This window comes from Anthonomus grandis, chromosome 4 (assembly GCF_022605725.1).
Source record: "Anthonomus grandis grandis chromosome 4, icAntGran1.3, whole genome shotgun sequence".
Classification (NCBI taxonomy): domain Eukaryota; kingdom Metazoa; phylum Arthropoda; class Insecta; order Coleoptera; family Curculionidae; genus Anthonomus; species Anthonomus grandis.
In genome coordinates, this window is record NC_065549.1 from 30,465,195 (window position 1) to 30,483,815 (window position 18,621).

Sequence of the window (18,621 nt, forward strand, 5' to 3'; positions counted from 1 at the left end):
AATTTTTTGTTCCGATACAATGAGCTTGCTTTTTTTGTCACGGCAGGTTTTAGTGATACGAAGCCAAGCAAAAAAATTGTGCTAAAAGTAAAAATAATATTTTACAATACTTTCTATTTCTATTCATCCTGAAAGTCAACAACTTAACAAACTTTTACTGGATTTGCTCGAAGAAGTCAACATAACCTTAAGATCCGACACAGTTTTCACCTTTTTTAAGTTTCATACCCATTTACATTGCATAAAAGTTTTTATTCTAAAGACGAAACAGGGCAATTTGGCATATTCAAATAAATACCATTTATGTCAACAATCATTAAAACTAATTTAAATCTTCAGAATCCATAGCAGAACTGTCATAAAAAGCGATGAATGCGAACGAATAACTCTTCCACATAAAAAATTATGCAATTATAGTTTAGGTGAAGTTACTTGGTCAAGCTCCAAAATTGAGTATGTACAAAATACAATCAACTGAATCAACATACCACATATACGCATTAAAATAAACTGCAAAATATATACGATATTTAGTGATCGATTCCCGTATATATTTACGGTCGATTCGAGTCTTTCCACAGCCCCCGGCCCGTTCAACAATCAATATTTGTCAGATAAAGATAGGCAAGTTCGGCGCGGATAAAGTAAAACCACGAACTTATAAATATACCTGGACTGCCAATTCAATGAAAAGTAAATGACCACTACTAGGGGACCGCCATTTTGCGTGATTGTGTCCTTTCGATGTTGGTCACTCTGACAAATTTTAATTGTGCCAACTGTAAGTTTTTGAGACTAAAGTTTTTGAGAGGTTATGTTTACAAAAATACAAAATAGAAAGTTACATATAGGTAAGAATTTAAGATAGTTGCGTTAGATCTGTGATTTTTCTGGCACTTCTTTAAGAATTTCGTTAAAATTTTTATGAAAGAAAGTAATCCTCACCTATAATGAGACAAAGTTTCAATCAACTTGGAATAGATGCGTGCACTTTAAAATATTTGTTTTATCATTCTGATAATCTTGAATCTTATAAATCCTAATACCATGAAAATCATGATATTCATTTAAATTTTTGCTCGTATTTACTTAACAAATTCAGTTAAAAACACTTATTTTCTTTCTATTTTTACTATTACAAGTTTTACTTTCCTTCCATGTACAATGTTTCCACATTAATAGGTACAACCATATATAAGAATCAAAATATAGATGATTTTATGAGGGTTTGTAATTATAAAGGGTTTTTATAGGAAAAATATATTATTCTGTCAGCAACTCAATATATTATTCTAATATAAACAACACAGACGGTCAATTCACAATAATTCGGTTTTGAGAAACTGAACCAAATTTACCATATACCTTTAAATAAAGATGGTGATACATTATTCACGTATTAAATAAGGAGAAAGACACATCGCCTGTTCCAGACGATATACCCAAGCATCGTTTACAAATCGTCAAAAACTAGGCAATCCGCTATACTCACACGTCAAATGTCAACTTCATTACCGTTATTTAATATATTTTTTGTTGGCAACACTAAACATTTTCAGAGTGACCAACATCAAAAGGACACAACCACTATAAAAATGGCAGCCACCATGCAGTGGTCATTTTTGGGTATCGTGGCCATATGCATTAACAGTCCAGGTATATTTTTAAGTTCGGGCGTGAAACAGACGAAGATACGAGATTCTCTCGATGCTGCTGGGATTGAATTGAGGACGGGACGGGAATATGAAACAGAGTCGCGCGCTCAAAAATAGGAAATGCAATTATTTTATACGTTTTATTATTGTTAGTTTACAGTATTTCTTCAAATAAACGAATATAAGTAAAGTATTAACTTGTATTGCGTTCTATTATTTATAACGTCATTTTTCACTAGATATTATACAGGGTGCGGCACAAAGAGCGAACGTTTTTAGGACAGGTAGCGATTGGCCATTAGAGAAGGGAGGGGTGTGCGTCAGATTACATTCGGTGCCTTGACTCAAAGTATTTTAATTGAACTCAAATTCGGCTTGATGGGTTACTATTTTTTTGAAGAAAATGGGGTTATCCTTTCAGTAACGTCTGAACGTTACGTTAATATGGTAAACACCTTCTTTATCCCCGAGTTAGAAAGAAGACGTATTGACCGAGACCGTTTATGGTTTCAGCAAGATGGAGCCACAGCACACACCGCCAGGGCATCCATGGCTGTTTTTCGTCCTTTGATTGCCAACCATTTAATTTCAAGATTCGGTGACGTTTTATAGACTCTTTGGTACCTCAAGTTTATGAAAATAGTCATCGTAAATTAGTTGAATTAAAAGATGTAATCTGCCAGGAAATTAGTGAAATCAATAGAGATTTGCTGCAAAAAGTCGAGGCTAATTTCCGCGAACGCCTTCAAAACTGTGTAGATGGAAACGGTCACCATATGCCTGATATTCTTTTCCACAAGTGAAAATCCATCCGAGTATTATCAAGTGCTATGTCTTTGTGTATGTTGGTCTATCAATAAATATTCCCTAAAGCAAAAACTAATGATTTTATGATCAAAAACATCCTATTCCTCTGACGGACCGTGCAATTATACGGCGTGTTACAAATTCCTAGTTCACTATTGGGATCTCGGTAAATATAAGAGATAAGAAAATGGTTAAATTTAGGGCAAAGTTGCGCATTTTCGAGCCTAAAAATGTTCCATTTCAAAATTTGTATAAAAGGTATTTAAATTTATATTTCTTGTTGAAGCGCTATTAGACCACTCTTTTTGTACGTGGAAATAAAGTTTCGAAGAATCGACCATTTCTTAAGATGCGTGCTATAATATATAGGTACCGACCTATTGGAAACAATTATAACAATTTTGAATTTTGTCAGACTTGGCTCATCCTAAAATCGGTTTCGCGTTTATATTATACTGTAGTTCTTGTTGTTATTCTATTTGCTATACACCGTTGATCTTTTGTTTTATTTACTTTCGTCTGAACTTTTGAACAATAAAAATGTCATTTTGGCGGCCTTTTGATACTAGTGATAATAAATCGAATAGTTGTGGTAAATATTTTTAGGCATTTTGTAATGTGTTTTAATGACCGTTTTACCGATCAAATTTTAAGAGAGTATCAATTCCAAGAGATCTCAACATGTGACATTTTCGACCTGAATATATTTTAAACCTGAATTACAATTTTTTGAAACAATATACGTTGCTAATAGATTAATATATCTGCTTAATAAAAAAAAATTACAGTACTGTTTTTTAAGATAAAAATTCAAGGTTAAATAGCATTGACATTAAAATTAATGAGTATTTTATTAGGTATTTTATTTTTTTGACAATTTTTGTAATAATTAAAAAAAAACTGTGTAAAAAATGTGTCATTAAATCTAACCATGACTTTTGCGTGACTTGATAAATGTTTTTGTTGGTTGTAAAATAACATATTTACTATAAATATATAATAAACCAGAGAAACAAAAATTATATGCACGCCAATGCCTCATAAGGAAAACGCCGCGTCCTAAACGTGTTTAGTTTTTATGCTTGTCCAAGTAACATCACCTAAACTATATGAGAGTAAAATCGCGCAAAAAGTTATAATAATTTTCAATTTGTTAAGTAGCACTTTAGGGTTTATATTAGAAAATGTAAAAAAAAATCATGTGATTAAAATCCGTATAATGCTAATAACAACTTCCCTAGAACCTTCTATTGTGGTTATTTATGGAGCAACATTGTATAAAAATGCTAAACTCCATGTTAAACCCAGGAATAAAAATATTTCTTCCTGGTTGGTCATGAACATCTGGTTCAGAAGTTTGGGGCTATGGGCCTTGGTAGGACTTTGGTCGAGTTTTGTCACAGTTTTTTGACTGGTCGCACACAGTTGGTCAGGATAAGTAATTATATTTCTAATGGTATTGAAGTATCTTCAGGCGTGCCTCAAGGTTCGCATATTGGACCGGTCTTTTTTAACTTGTTCATAAGAGATTTGAGTGATGTAATTGTTCATTCAAAACATCTTGCTTTTGCTGATGATTTTAAACTGTATAAAGCCATTGAGTCATATCTTGATGCTGAGCTACTTCAATTGGATTTAAATAGTGTTGCTGAGTGGTGTAATAGCAATAGTCTGGAACTGAATGTAAAGAAGTGTGTATGTATTTCGTTTGGTCGTTCTAATAAAATTATTAATTATCAATACACAATCAACAATAACGAACTCAAGTCAGTTGATACAGTTAAAGATTTAGGTGTTCTTTTTGATACCAAGCTAACTTTTTTGCCGCACATTTTGGATATTATTAACAGGAGTATGCGTAGTCTTGGTTTTATCACTAGAAATAGTGTACATCTTTCACCTTATTGTTTCAAATTACTTTATTACTCTTTGGTACGTTCCTTGCTTGAGTATGCGTCTGTAATTTGGTCCCCTTATTATGATTCTCATATTGAACACCTTGAGGCTGTACAAAGAAGATTCTTAAGATCGCTTGCTTATAGAGCTGAAGTTAATATTTTTCGTAATTATTACATCGACTATAATGCTATCAGTGTCCAATTTAATATCCCTAATCTTGAAGTCAGACGGCATTATTCTGATGCTTTAACGTTTTATAAGATCTTAAATGGTTTATATCATTGTCCTACCATCTTAAAAGCAATTCCTTTTAACACCTGTCAAAGAAGGATCAACTCTTCTATGTTTCGTTTACCCTTTCATTCGGCCAACTATGGGTTTTTTTCTCCACTGACTAGGACTTTGCGTTTCTTTAATGAAAATAGTTTGGATCCATTTTCCGGCAGCTTACGGTCATTCAAATCAAAAATAAATAATCTTAAACTTTAACCTACGTTCCTTGGATAGTGTTAAGTTTTTAGCCCTGTTGATGACTGTTTTTTCAGAGGTTTTATCTTGGTATATATATATATTTTTTTGTAATTCTAGTATTGTATTTATATTGCTATATTGTTTAGTATTTTGTATTATCTATTTTGTTTTTGTAAACTGGCTCTGCCGTATATTGAAATAAATAAATAAATAAATAAATTAAAATGGTAAACATCGGTGCGAAACAAGAAAAATTATTATTATAAATATATTGGATATCTATTTTTTAGTATTTCATAATAAAATGTACGGAACTAAACTATATCCGATGCAGTTCAGCCATACCCAGCTTCTTGGAGCTTAAATAATGTTTCGTTTGCAAACAACAAAAATAAAGTTTAAAATAAACTATAAAGTCGAGCATTTATTGTAGTCGTGCAATTATTAATTAGAACCTAATTAAATTGCTTGGAAAACTTTTTTTCGACCAGGCATTCGAAATAAGAAATAACTCAAAAAAAATTTCGAAAAAATATTTTCATCCATATGCCATATCACAATAGTTACATTGTTAATGTTAATAGCTACACACGCTAATGTCTCATTTTTATCAGCATAACCGTCGATTCATGAAAGGATGTTAAATAACTATTAGATGGTATTAGTGATATACCTTTCAAATCCATATTTATTTCCATATATTTCTCATATTATCTGTATCTCTCGCCTGTTTTATATTTATTCATACAATATTTTTAATTAGAAGTATAAATAAACAATGATGTCCAAATTGTAAGTATGTAAATTTTATATAATATATCCAATCAAGCATCTCTGTTAGACCTATTTTCTTGTGAAAGACCCCTATTATGAAAGTTTCCTCTGTACCGATTTGGGCGGTAATTGCTGGTTGTGAAATTGGGGTAAAAACTGTAGTTATTGTTATTTGAGTAGTTGTGATTAATATTTCTATGTGTATATGAGGAACTTTCGGAACGAAAATTTCTTCTTCCTCTAAAATTATTTCGCATCCCTCTGCTTTATCCTCTATTTGTGTAAAAAACATTAGGTCAAAGTACCAATGGAAAAATATGTCGCGAGACGTCGCAGCATATGTTATGAAATGCAAAAAATACCAAGTTAACAAAAGTAAAATAAAGCACATTGACCCCATGGTGATTACGCCAACTCCGCAACAACCATTTGATATTGTTTCTATAGATACAATTGGCCCATTTTTGAGGATGGAAAATAATAATGCTTACGCTGTCACTATGCAATGTGAACTTACGAAGTATGTAGTCCTTGTACCAATCCAAAACAAAAAAGGTCTTACAGTCGCAAAACGAAGAAAATAAGAAGTGATATGGGAACCGAATATCGAAATTAAGTTTTGAAAGAGCTGTCGAGTATCCTAAAAATCGGGCACAAAATTTTCTTGAATATGGGTGGATGCGAAAGAAATCATCGTATACTAAACGAATACCTTAGATCTTACATTAATGACGCGCTTACAGATTGGGATAAATGGATTAAATTTAATGCATTCTGTTACAATACAACTCCGGGAGTTTATCACGACTACACTCCTTTTGAACTAGTATTTGGTAGGCAATGTGATCTTCCCGATGAACTTACATATAAAATTGACCCTTGGTATAATATTGACGCGTATTATCAGGAAGTTAGGCATAGATTACAGATTTCACATCAAAGGGCGTTTTGCTTTTATCGTAAAATCTCTATTACGATAAAAGCAAAACGAAACCGTAAAGCTAGGAATGATATGCACTCTTAAAATCTCAATGTAAACCCGGGAGACTTGGTTATATTAAAAAATGAAAATAGAACCAAACTTGATCCTTGGTTTCAAGGTCCTTTCGAGGTAATTAAAGCGGAAGGCGTAAACTGTGTCATTAAAAATGATAGGAAAAGATTTCACTGTACATAAAAATCGGATTGAAAAATTTAATATTGCGCAATAAACAAATAAATAAACCTACATTTGTATCCGTATGTACTTCCAAGTTATAAGTTTTAGCATGAAGTTTTCAAATTGTATATACATTTTATTTTATTATGGATTATTTTTAGTTATATTTTCATTAAGGTTATTTATAAATTTATACAGGATTATTAGTTTTTTCGGTAGCTATAGATGCTTTAATCATATTACATCTTCCTAAAACCTGGCCAGGCCTGTTTCTTTTGAATACAATTCATCCTTAAGATAAATTCTATTCTTTCGAAAAAGGGGAAGATGTGGTGCAATATATAAAATGCTTACCTTTAAATTATTTATATAACTATAAACTTATTTGAACCTATTAGGAACCCCATTATCGTTACCTACTTAATTATTGCAAACGTTGCTGTGTACGATTTGGTTGATTTGAACGTAATAAAAGTCAGTCGTATAGTAACAAGCAACTTGATTATTTCCAACCCCTTCGGAAATACGATAGTAATTTTACAGAGATATCCTTGATCCTTTTTTTGACTTTCGAAGAATTTAATACTAGTGTAGTCGCTTGAAAAAATATTAATTCAGGACGCTAATAAATTTGGATTACTAAAGTACATAATTGGGTACAACTTTTGCCCAACGACGGAGATTTGCCTATGATAGTATAGAGATTACATATTATATCTAATAATAATAATAATAATAATAATAATATCGTTTATTCCTACTCAAGAAAGTCCCTAATACAAAGCACATATACATACATAGAGTTCTCTAACTGAAGAAAAGCAATATTTACAGTGCAAAAAAGAAAAATTACAAATATTGTTAAAACATCTTACATCAATATACACATATATCTTACATACATATAAATAATTAAGTTCCAATTCACAAATACAACTAATTATCTAGTTCCAGAAAAATACCTACCAATACAAACATTTGCTGCTGAAAATTTTAGTTCAAAAACTCATTAATATGGAAGCTTTTCTCAAACAGGAAATTTTTGAGCCTTTTTTTAAAAATAAATATATTTGAGGCATTTGTTATGATGCAAGTGATTCTAAATCATACAAGCACTGTAAATAATATTTTTCTGATAAAATGCTGTTTGGTGAACATCTGGCAATAAAAAACCTCGCCTACGAGTATTATATAATACCTGGACAGATCTATTTTCTTGAAAATTGGTTTATTTTTGTATACATACATAAGTACTTATTTCAACAAACTCCAATCAATGTAAGGAGTTTATTCTCTTTAAAGTGTACTTCATAAATCTCTAAATTTAATATTATTAATGATCCTGATGGCATACTTCTGAATAAGAAATACCCTTGAAGCTAGAGGACTCGGTCCCCAGTTCAGAATCCCATATCGCATGAAGGAATGAAAATTGGCATAATATAAAAGTTACATAATATAAAGTTAAACGAGGGAATATAATATGAATTCCATTGTAGATCATGGTCAAACGTAATGCCCAATAATTTAGAACTGCTTGATGAATATGATTTCATTTGTATATCTTTAAATAAAATAACAGAATTTACTGCCTGCCTATTACGAGAAAAAGCAACAAAATGAGTTTTATCCTTATTGAGGAATAACTTGTTTTTTTCAGACCATAATATTAAGCTATTATACACTGTTTCAGTCAATGCTAGAATAGTCTCGAAGTTTTTATCTTCAATCCAAGACATTTGTATCATCTGCCTAAGATATGACTTTTATGTTAGGTGCAATGCTCTCTACAAAAAATACCAGGTCATTATCATACACCAAAAAAAGAAAAGGATCTAGGATAGAGCTCTGAGGCACACCCTGAGTTATTAGGCAACACTTGCTACTCTCATTATTAATTGTAACAATCTGACTTCTGTTCTGAAAATAGGATGTCAACAATTTCAATGATGATCCTCTAAAACCATACCTAAAGAGTTTATGAAGTAAAATCCCATGATTCACAAAATCAAAAGCACGGGAAAAATCGATAAATAGTCCCAGAATATGTTTCCCTTGTCAATTCTCCATCCCGCCAAAACCTGATTTTGAAATAGGCACAAAGCTGTTTCTGTACTTTTAGAGAGGGTAAAACCATGCTGCGCAGTTTCATAATTCATACTTTGTAAAATAGGAAGATAAAGACTTTTTTATACGCAACTCAAGACCTTCTGAAAAACCAGACAACAGACTTACAGCTCGATAATTTGTGTAATCATTAGGATTCCCTTTTTTAAACAGAAGCATCACTTTAGCTATTTTTAAATAAGTAGGAAAAATTGCTTTCTCCAAACATAAATAAACGCTAAAACATCTAAAAAAAAGTAATTGGAGATTTCATCAAAACCTGCAGCATTTGCACACTTTAAACTATTGATTAAAGATACAAGATCTGCGAAACAAACTGCTGGCATGAAAGAAGAAATGTATCTTAAAGATGTATGCTTAGACATAAAACTATAATCAATAGGGATACTAAACTGTAAAGGGACTTGTAAACTCGTAAACTTGTAAAATATTTGTTGAAATTATTGACCGCTTATTTACTAGACAGCTTTCGATTGTTTTTAAATATCTTAATAGCAGAATATTTTTATCGTTTTTTTGCAAGTTGTTAATAATTTGGAATAATTTTTTTTTTAAATACTATACGAATCGTAATATTAAAACTTTACTTACTTGTTTCAAAGGTATCGCTCTACCACTACCAAAATCTCCACCAGTTTTAAGTTTGTCATTCTTAGAGGGCGTAAACAAATTAGACCTTCGCCTATTCTTCCTGGATGTCGTGGGTGTAGAGTTGGGAGTTGGTAATTCCTTTGAATTGTTTTGCGCCTGAGCAGCCTAAAATAAAATAAATTGTATATTTTAAAAATATTTAGTTCAAAACTTACCTGAAGATTGTCGAGCGAATGGGGAGCGGCGAATTTTGCGACGTTGTTGTTCTCCGTGGTAATCACAGCCTGCGTTGAATTGATACTAGCCAATGTAGAGCTCGAGGAGTTCCATCTCAATTTGTCTTCTTCACCAGACTTATAACTATTACTATCTTTGTCAGATTGAGAACTTTGATGCATTGGTTTGGGAACTATGTGTTGCCGCAACTCTTGCATCATCTGAGAGTCCTAATAATGATCGATAAGAACTTTTGCTTTATTTGAGAATGCATATTTAGAAAGGAATTTTAGAAAGGAAACATATTATTTCAGCTAATGAGTTAATAAGTCAAATAAACAAAGGAGAAATTCAAAAATTGACATTATTATATAATTATACCTTATTATGTGGCAAAGTATGGTGTCCAGGGGACATATGCACCGAACTTTGCCTTTCCATTTGCACAAACCCGTTGTTGACGTGAAGATGTCGCTGAACTGCAGCAGGATGATAATGACTGTTAGGGGTGGACGGTCTCGAATTGGTGGGAGTTAGACAAATGGTCGATTGAGCAAGACGTTGTTGTACTATTTTTTGACAAGCTGAAAAAAAAGTGTCAAACTGTATTGGACACATTTTTCATTTTTAGATATTGATATCCTTTTCGGAAATGTGCATTGCTACCGAATTACTGTAAAAATAGAACATATACAAGGTGTCCCCTTTCAAATGGTCAAAAATGCTAGAGTATATACAGGACCCATAAAGAAGTAATTTGAGATAGAACACCGATAATCGGCAAGTGCCTCATTTCCAAAATACAGAGTGTTGAAATTTTTCAAAAAAATCGAATTTTTCCCGTGTATTAAAAACGCTTATAGCGATTTAAATAAAACTTTTAGGTTTTAAATGATAGGTCGAAAATACGCGACGTATTTTCGACCGATACGTCGTACGCAAAATACGACTATTAAAAAAATCGAAATGTTTTGCTTATTTTTATTAAAACAAATCCATTGCATTTTTGCGCTCTGACGCACCTTTTTTCGTGCAAAAAATAAAATCCACCCAAGGCTCCTTCAAAACTTTTTTGTCACAAGGAAAATGTTAATATTCATTACAATAAAAAATAAATAATTTAGCTAAACAATTTAAATAAAAAACAACTTAAAAAGAACAATTTAAATAATAAACAACTCAAACTAAATGCTCAAGATGTCTCCATGCATTTCTATACATTTTCTGCACCCGTTGACCCAAGATGTACGCGAGCAAATACCCCTGGATCGTTTCTCAGAAAGTCCGCAGCCGCCACAACTAGCAACTAGGTCTTCTGTGTTGGTTACAGGTGTTGCGTAGATAATCTGTTCCATGGCGCCACAGACAAAAAAGTCTAGAGGTGTCAGATCAGGTGACCTTGCTGGCCAAGGGACTGGACCACCTCTACCAATCAAAGTTCTGATCTAGCAAAGCCCTTACAGCTAAAGCGAAATGCGCTGGACAGCCATCGTGCTGGAACCAGAGTTCTCTCTGATCTCTAATATTCTTTCTGAAAACATTATTTGCAATTGGGTATGGTATCTCGATCTTCTGCAAAAATTGACTTCCAATCCGATCTCCTAAAAAAAGTGACTCCCATACCGTAAAAATACGATAGTAGGTATACACCGACACTAAACATAACAAAAACATGTACACACTTTGTTATTATTATTAATTTTATGGAGATTATAATAAAATAAAGAACTCTGGTATGGATTTTATTTTTTTTGCGGTACGTCGAACCGCAAAAATGCAAGGGCTGTGTTTTGGTAATAAAAAATAAAATATTGAAAAAAAATAATTTTTTCAAAAAAGAAACAGTGGCATCCCTGTTTTTTTATAAAAAATTTAACGGTACGTGCTGTAAGTCCGTTTCTGGACAAGTCAAATTACTCGCAATTCCTCAAAAATTTGCCTCACCACCTATCATTTAAAACCTAAAAAATCCATTTAAATCGCTTAAAGCATTTTTAATACAAAGGGAAACAAGCGATTTTTTTTAATTATAATACCCTGTATTTTGAAAGCGAGGCACTTCCGACCACCGATGTCCTATCTCAAACTACTTTTTTATGGTTCTTGTATATTTATTATATATCTTGTATATTATTATATTTTATTTATTGTACTGTAGCATTTTTGACTATTTGAGAGGGGACATCCTGTATATCTTAGAGCACCGCTCTTGTGACAACAAAAATAAGAGAAGTTTACTGCAAACATAGATGCATGATAACCTCGATTGCCAAGGTTTGTGTTTACGTCCAGGTATTTAATTGCTTTACCTACTAAATTTTAATACTTAGAAATCGGAATAATTACAACTTCAGAAACATAGTGAAAAAATATTTTTTATAAGGAATCGATAGCAGCCTGTTTTACTGCAGTAAATAAGAAACACTCCTTACCAATCTCACATCCAGTCTCTTTTGAGTTTTCCATTATGTTTATTCATACATCCATACAAGTTACATATTTATCCCAATACTTCAAACTGATTAACCAAAATGATACACTTTTATTTGCATTCTTTGGCTATTAAGTATATTTACATTTATACACTTTTAATATAAAATAAGCAGTTGCAGACAATTAACATAAAAACATAATTTTAATTGCTTAATCCTTGGTTCGAAAACGTTTTATACGTTTTTCTAACAAGTACCAGCGCCAACAGAATGTCAATCAGAAGAGATGATTATAGAGTATTAAACCCAAATACCTGTAATAAATTACGCTTAGAGTGGCCTATTAAGTATAAAATTGAGATTATCCTAAAGCTACTTGCATCTATGCGTATAGATAATCCGCAGTTTACAAGACTATAAATAACTAACTAGTTTTTGCCAACTTGAAGAAATTACTGCATAATTTAAGATTACTGCGCTTAGACTAGATTTCTTAAAAAAGACGTCAATAAGTATCACATCCTATTCAATAAACTCTACATTAAAGGCAAATAATTTGATTATAATTATAATGAGTCACTACTATAATATACAATATCTAATATTTAAATTTTATGCAATACTTACCATCTTGAAAGACTCTTTCTACATTTAGACCGTAGGTGGCACACGTTTCATAATACGAGCACCTCTTCAAATCATTGGCTAATTTTCTGGCCCTTGAGTCGTCGATTACTCGGGGATTGTTCTCGCTTATAGCATCTGTAGCGCAAAGAACAATCATATACTATTTTTAAACATGTTAACAAATTGATTTCGAGAAAAATGTATGTAATCATATAAGTTTAAAAGTTGAACCTGCGTCTGCAGTGTAATTAAGAACAACAACTAAAAAGCAGACGATCCAATACAAATTATGAATATATTTAGGAAATAACAATTTAATTTGTATTTTTTCTTAATTTATGAAAAACTGGTTGGAAAAAATATATATTTCTTGTTGAATATAATTTAGAAAAATAGGATCTGCTAAATTTGGCTGTTGATATATACGAGTATGAGAAGCATGTTTAGACCGATACATTTAAATAAATATTAGATATAATTACTTATTTTTTGTTATAGAGAACGACTTTTGACGTATTTAGACTGGCCACGTGGTTTTGAGAAATATTTTGATTTTCAAATAAACAAAAAATAATAGAAATATTATTTCTTATAGATTATAATTTAATATTTTATTTCAATTATGGAGAAAAATAATATAATTATATCTTTTTAATTTTGACTTAGTAAAGCTATAATTCTGTATCAAAACATAGTGCACATTTTCTTATAGCTTACGTCTATACGAGGTGTTACTTAATAGTATGTCATAATTTTAAGAGGGAGTTCCTGGATAAATTTTATGTCGAAAAGGTCATATTGTCAAACTGGGATCTTAAAATGCTTGGTTTTTAAGATACAGGGTGTTAAAGATTTATTTTATTTTCAGTTTTTAATACTTTTTCCAAAGACGGTTTGAGATATTGAAGTAAATTTTGCCATAGGATATTATGGTATAAGAACACACTTTTTCAATGTTTATTTCCTTTTTCAGTAACCAGTGGCATAGCTATAATTAATTATCAATACAATTAAAAAAAAAACTACCCCATTGACTTCGGAAAAATATATGATTTTGCATTAATTACCAATCAATTATAAACAAAAAAAGGCCTATTTCACTTTTGTCGCAAAACTTACGGTTTAGGAGAAATCGGCAAAAACATGTTTTATTTACATAAACTGCATTTTAAAAATTATTGAAAAAAATATAGTTAGCTTTGTTCGTTGCCAGCGAATATTGTTTTGTTAATATAAACATTATGATATTGCCTTTTACTATTTTTCTTGACATTTTCATTCTATCTTGCTTTGGTTTTGAAACATGCATTGGACAGATAAAAAATTTCAAAATATTCTAATTTGGAAATGACACAAATGCATTTGTGGACTTGCGAATGGTAATGCTATGGAGGCTCGGCGTCGGTATCAAAAAAGGTATCCTAATAGAGCTCTGCCAGATAGAGGACTATTTATAAACGTTTATCGTCGTCTGGCTGACTCTGACAATTTTAAGTCTAACAATTCCGAGGGAAGGCCTCGTAAAGTTCGAACCCCGGCAGTTGAGGAGGCTGTCCTGCACGCAGTCAAAGAGGATCCAACCACAAGTACGCGAAAAATTGGCATGGAATTGAATATCTGCTACAAAACGGTATGGAAAATTTTAAGAGACTCTTTGTTATATTCTTTTCACATACAAAGGGTTCAGGCACTGCTTCCTAGAGATTATGAACCGCATACGCAATTTTGTAGATGGTATATCCAAAAAGTTATAGAAAATCATCAATTTGATTCCAAGATCATGTTTACCGACTACGCAAATTTCTCCCAAAATGCAATCACTAATTTCCATAATAATCATTACTGGGCCCAAGAAAACACCCATGCTATTACAGAGACACATTTTCAGCAACAATTTTCACTCAACGCTTGGATCGGTATCATATCCGACCGACCATTTAATTGGACCATTTTTTTTACCAGGACGCCTTAACGGGCAGGATTATTGTAAATTTCGCACAAATGATTTGCCTTTACTGCTTGAAGATGTTTATCTTCAGTTACTGCAACAACTTTCGTTCATGCATGATGGTGCTCCAGCCCACATTAGCCGATGGGCTCGTGAGCATTTAAATAGAACCTACCAAAATCGTTGGATAGGCCGTGGAGGACCACAGTTTTGGCCACCCCTGACCTCAACAGCTTGGATTTTTATTTATGGAGGCACCTAAAAACATTAGTTTATCATACACCAATTATGACATTAGAAGAATTAAGGAATAGAATTTTTGACGGATATAAAACCATACGTAACACACCAGGAATGTTTGAAAGGGTTCGTAATTCTATGAGAAGAAGAGCAGAAGCCTACATAGAAGCGAAACGTGGTCATTTCTACAATTTTTTATAAGGTATTTGTTGATAAAACTTTAATGCAGTTTATGTAAATAAAAAATATTTATGTTTTACGGATTTCTCCTAAACAGTTTTACGACAAAAGTGAAAGAGGCCTTTTTTGTTTATAATTAATTGGTAATTAATACAAAGTCATATTTTTTCCTAAGTCAATGGCATAGTTTTTTTTTGTATTGATAATTAATCATAGCTACGGTTATATCTTATCTACGGGTATAGCTTACGGTATCATATCATTGATTACTGAAAAAACGTAAATAAACATCGAAAAAGTGTATTCCTATACTATAATATCCTATGCTAAAATTAAGTTCAATATCTCAAACTGTCTTTGGAAAATGTATTAAAAATTGAAAATAAAATAAATCTTTAACACCCTGTATCTTAAAAAGAAAGTATTTTAAGACCTAAGTTTATATGACCTTTTGGACTTAAAATTTATCCAGAAACTCCCCCTTAAAATTACGATATACCATTAAGTAACACCCTGTATTCTTTGGAAATAGCATTATATTGCAGACATATAGAATTAATCATTATAAAGATAATGTTACCTTGAGTTCCAACAAGTATCAGTGGGACTTCAGCAGCGTTCCTGTAGTGTGACATTTTCGTATAGTAGTTGTAAATTGCGTTGAATGAAGATTCGTTCTCGAGGCTGAACACAAAGATAACTGCGTCCACCCATGCCGTAAACTGCAAGAAAATAAAATATAAAATAATGCAAAAGAAGGCTTCTTTCTTAAGTGTAACGCAATAAGATGAGTTCTTCGGTTCTAAAAAAATATAATAGCTAATTCAAAATATTAAAAATTAAGTAACAAGTGCAATTAGCAGTTTTCACAAATTTCCTAAGATGTCCCTTTCATCGAAGAAAGCGAACTTTCTGCTGATCCGCAAATAGAAATACGCAATCTTCTTAATACCTAGTTTAATTGTGGAGATAACCAAAGTACGGTACATACTAAAGAGAAAGTAATCGCAATTTTTTTGTAAGTGTATAGTCTGAGCGCTACTGTTAAAATTATTCTTAAACTCCATTAAGACCCCATTTGGTTTCAACCCAAAGCGGCTAACTCAAGGATCTAATATCAGTTATCATAAACGACCCTCTGCATCCTAAAAACTGTTGCTCAATCCAAATTCACGTCCTTAGGGCAATAAAATTTCAATTGCGCAAGGCAAGTTGTGCAATGTTCTAATGAATTGACATAATATTTGTTACGAAAATTTAATAGAACCTTGGCTGTTTAGAATATTTATCAACCAATCTCAGATTTTAACAGATCCATAAATGTTGGAATTATTAGATCATTTTTTTACAACTGGAACTAGAATAAAGTTAAGTATTTATTAGAATCTTCTACATGAACGACTTATTATTACTTATAAGTCTTGCTTCGGTGTAAGAAATAATGCTTTTTTAAGCCGCTTTAAAAATCTATCGCTTATGACCATGATGATTGCAAACGCAAACTGGTGCGTTTGCAAGCTGGCCCTCGGACTATTGAATCACGTTCGCTAGGTTAAGTAAATACCTGTTAACATCTTCGTATTTTCTTTACATGTACCAAAGGAAAAAGAGAAAAGCTTAACATTAAATGATAATGACTTTCAATAGTTTATTTTCAATAATTTAAGTAATTTGTTAATACCATATACAAGATACTTTCAATGCCTTATGATGCTAATAAATTAATAAAAAATCAAAATGCCGATTTTTAATATTATTTTATTTATGACGTACGTACACAAGCAATGCAAAAACGTTATTATCCTATAATTGACAATTAACGCGTGCATGAAATGGCCGCTAAATTTAATAGCTGTTAGGGTGAAACATGAGATAATGAGAAACAACGCCTTCAACTTTAAATGTTTTGGCTAAAACTTTAGTTCATTCGAGTTTCATACATACCAGTCTTGGCTTCTAAATTTAGTTGTTTTTGCAACGTCTAAGCTCTTGCCCAGTTTTTGTTATTTGCATGTTTAATAATGTACAGGGAACTTACTAATATTGTTTATTTAGGGAACTACTTTTATGCGAACTATTATACTTATTACTTACATATTTTTTTAAAATTAATTTAGTACCAAGAACTCAATTTTGTTCCTTAATTGCTTAAGAAATTAACGATAGAGCTTTAAAAAAGTGTTTGGGGTGTGATGTATCAATTACCATTTTCTTAAATTCTCGTAAACAATGATTTTCGCTTAATTATTTATTCTTGCGAGGTTCTAGGAGTCACGATGGTTATTATTTACATATTAATTAAACCCTTTAATGTAATTTTTTTTCATATTCTGGAGTGATATTTTACTCTTGTTTTACTACCTTTGGGACGAATTTACCGAGAATCCATCGCCTGAAAACTGTTGAAGATTTTTTTCTTAAATCTGATATTTAATAGCTCGTTATTACAAATACTATTTAAATGGAAAAATTAAGCCAAAAACTAAGCGCATTCTGCTTATCCATCCTTGTCTATAATACAGTTTATTTAATAATTATATATTTACTATGCCGCAAAAATATGCTATTTTCTGTTAATATTGACTTTTAGCTTTTTGATAAAAAATAAAATTAAAGACAAATATATAGTAACTTCTGTAAGTCAAATCTTTAATCGAAACTTTTAACATATATTTAGTTATTTAGTTAAAACAAATTGCAAATAAGTGAATAATGAATTATAAAAACACAAAGAAAATTATCTCAAAGAAACCTAAATTATCAGGTTTTATCGAAAATCAGCGACAAACATATTTTTTTATTACTTTTGTAATTATTCAAAAAGTCTTTCGTAGATATTTCCATCTGCAAACTCCAGTAGCCCCATCCCTTATCTTGTCAGAAAGGCTAGAAATCTCCCTATTTATAAGGACTATATACCAATCAAAAATAATTGTTGTGATTAAATATCTGTTAACTTAAAACTTTAGAAAGGTAGTCTTTATGAGGAAACAGGTTAAAGCAAACATGATTCTTCAAGTTCCTTATGCGGAAGAATAAATAATTAGTACATTTTACCTTTATAATACCCCAATTTTAACCCCAACGTTGACCTTTTAACACAGGTCATTGCGTCTATTCCAACGAAATCGGGTCATGTGATCAACGCCTGGCTACAGCCAGGATTTTGTCTCAGTGGCTATAGGGATAGGATAACCTACTGACCCCATGTTTATTTCGGGACATAACGTCAAATTGGATATTTTGTCCCCTTTTATGACAGTATCAAGGTAGATATGTAAAATTAAGTTTATTGCATATTTTAGAATATACTTCAGATCCATATAATTATATCAAAATGTAGTCCAAAAAACGAAAAGCAAAATAAACCCTAATTCACTGATAAATAAATGTACTTGACAAATATGTATCCAAAGGTGAAAAATAAATACTCGTTTAAAAATGAAACAAGCTATGCACATCATCATTTGCATTGTCTATAATATTTTCACGACC

General features: G+C 31.5%; 1 protein-coding gene across 3 annotated transcripts in view; it reads right to left on the reverse strand.

Moving 5' to 3' along the window:
* Nucleotides 1-18,621, reverse strand: part of LOC126735774 (centaurin-gamma-1A) — a 293,447-nt gene that overhangs the window by 23,889 nt on the left and 250,937 nt on the right. For all 3 annotated transcript variants that reach the window (XM_050439881.1, XM_050439880.1, XM_050439879.1), the window contains 5 exons: nt 15,707-15,848; nt 12,759-12,893; nt 10,081-10,283; nt 9,699-9,929; nt 9,484-9,648 (listed from right to left, as the gene is read on the reverse strand). In XM_050439881.1, the coding sequence (XP_050295838.1) occupies nt 9,484-9,648; nt 9,699-9,929; nt 10,081-10,283; nt 12,759-12,893; nt 15,707-15,761 (789 nt within the window). In that variant the 5' untranslated portion in view covers nt 15,762-15,848. The remainder of the gene's footprint in view (nt 1-9,483; nt 9,649-9,698; nt 9,930-10,080; nt 10,284-12,758; nt 12,894-15,706; nt 15,849-18,621) is intronic.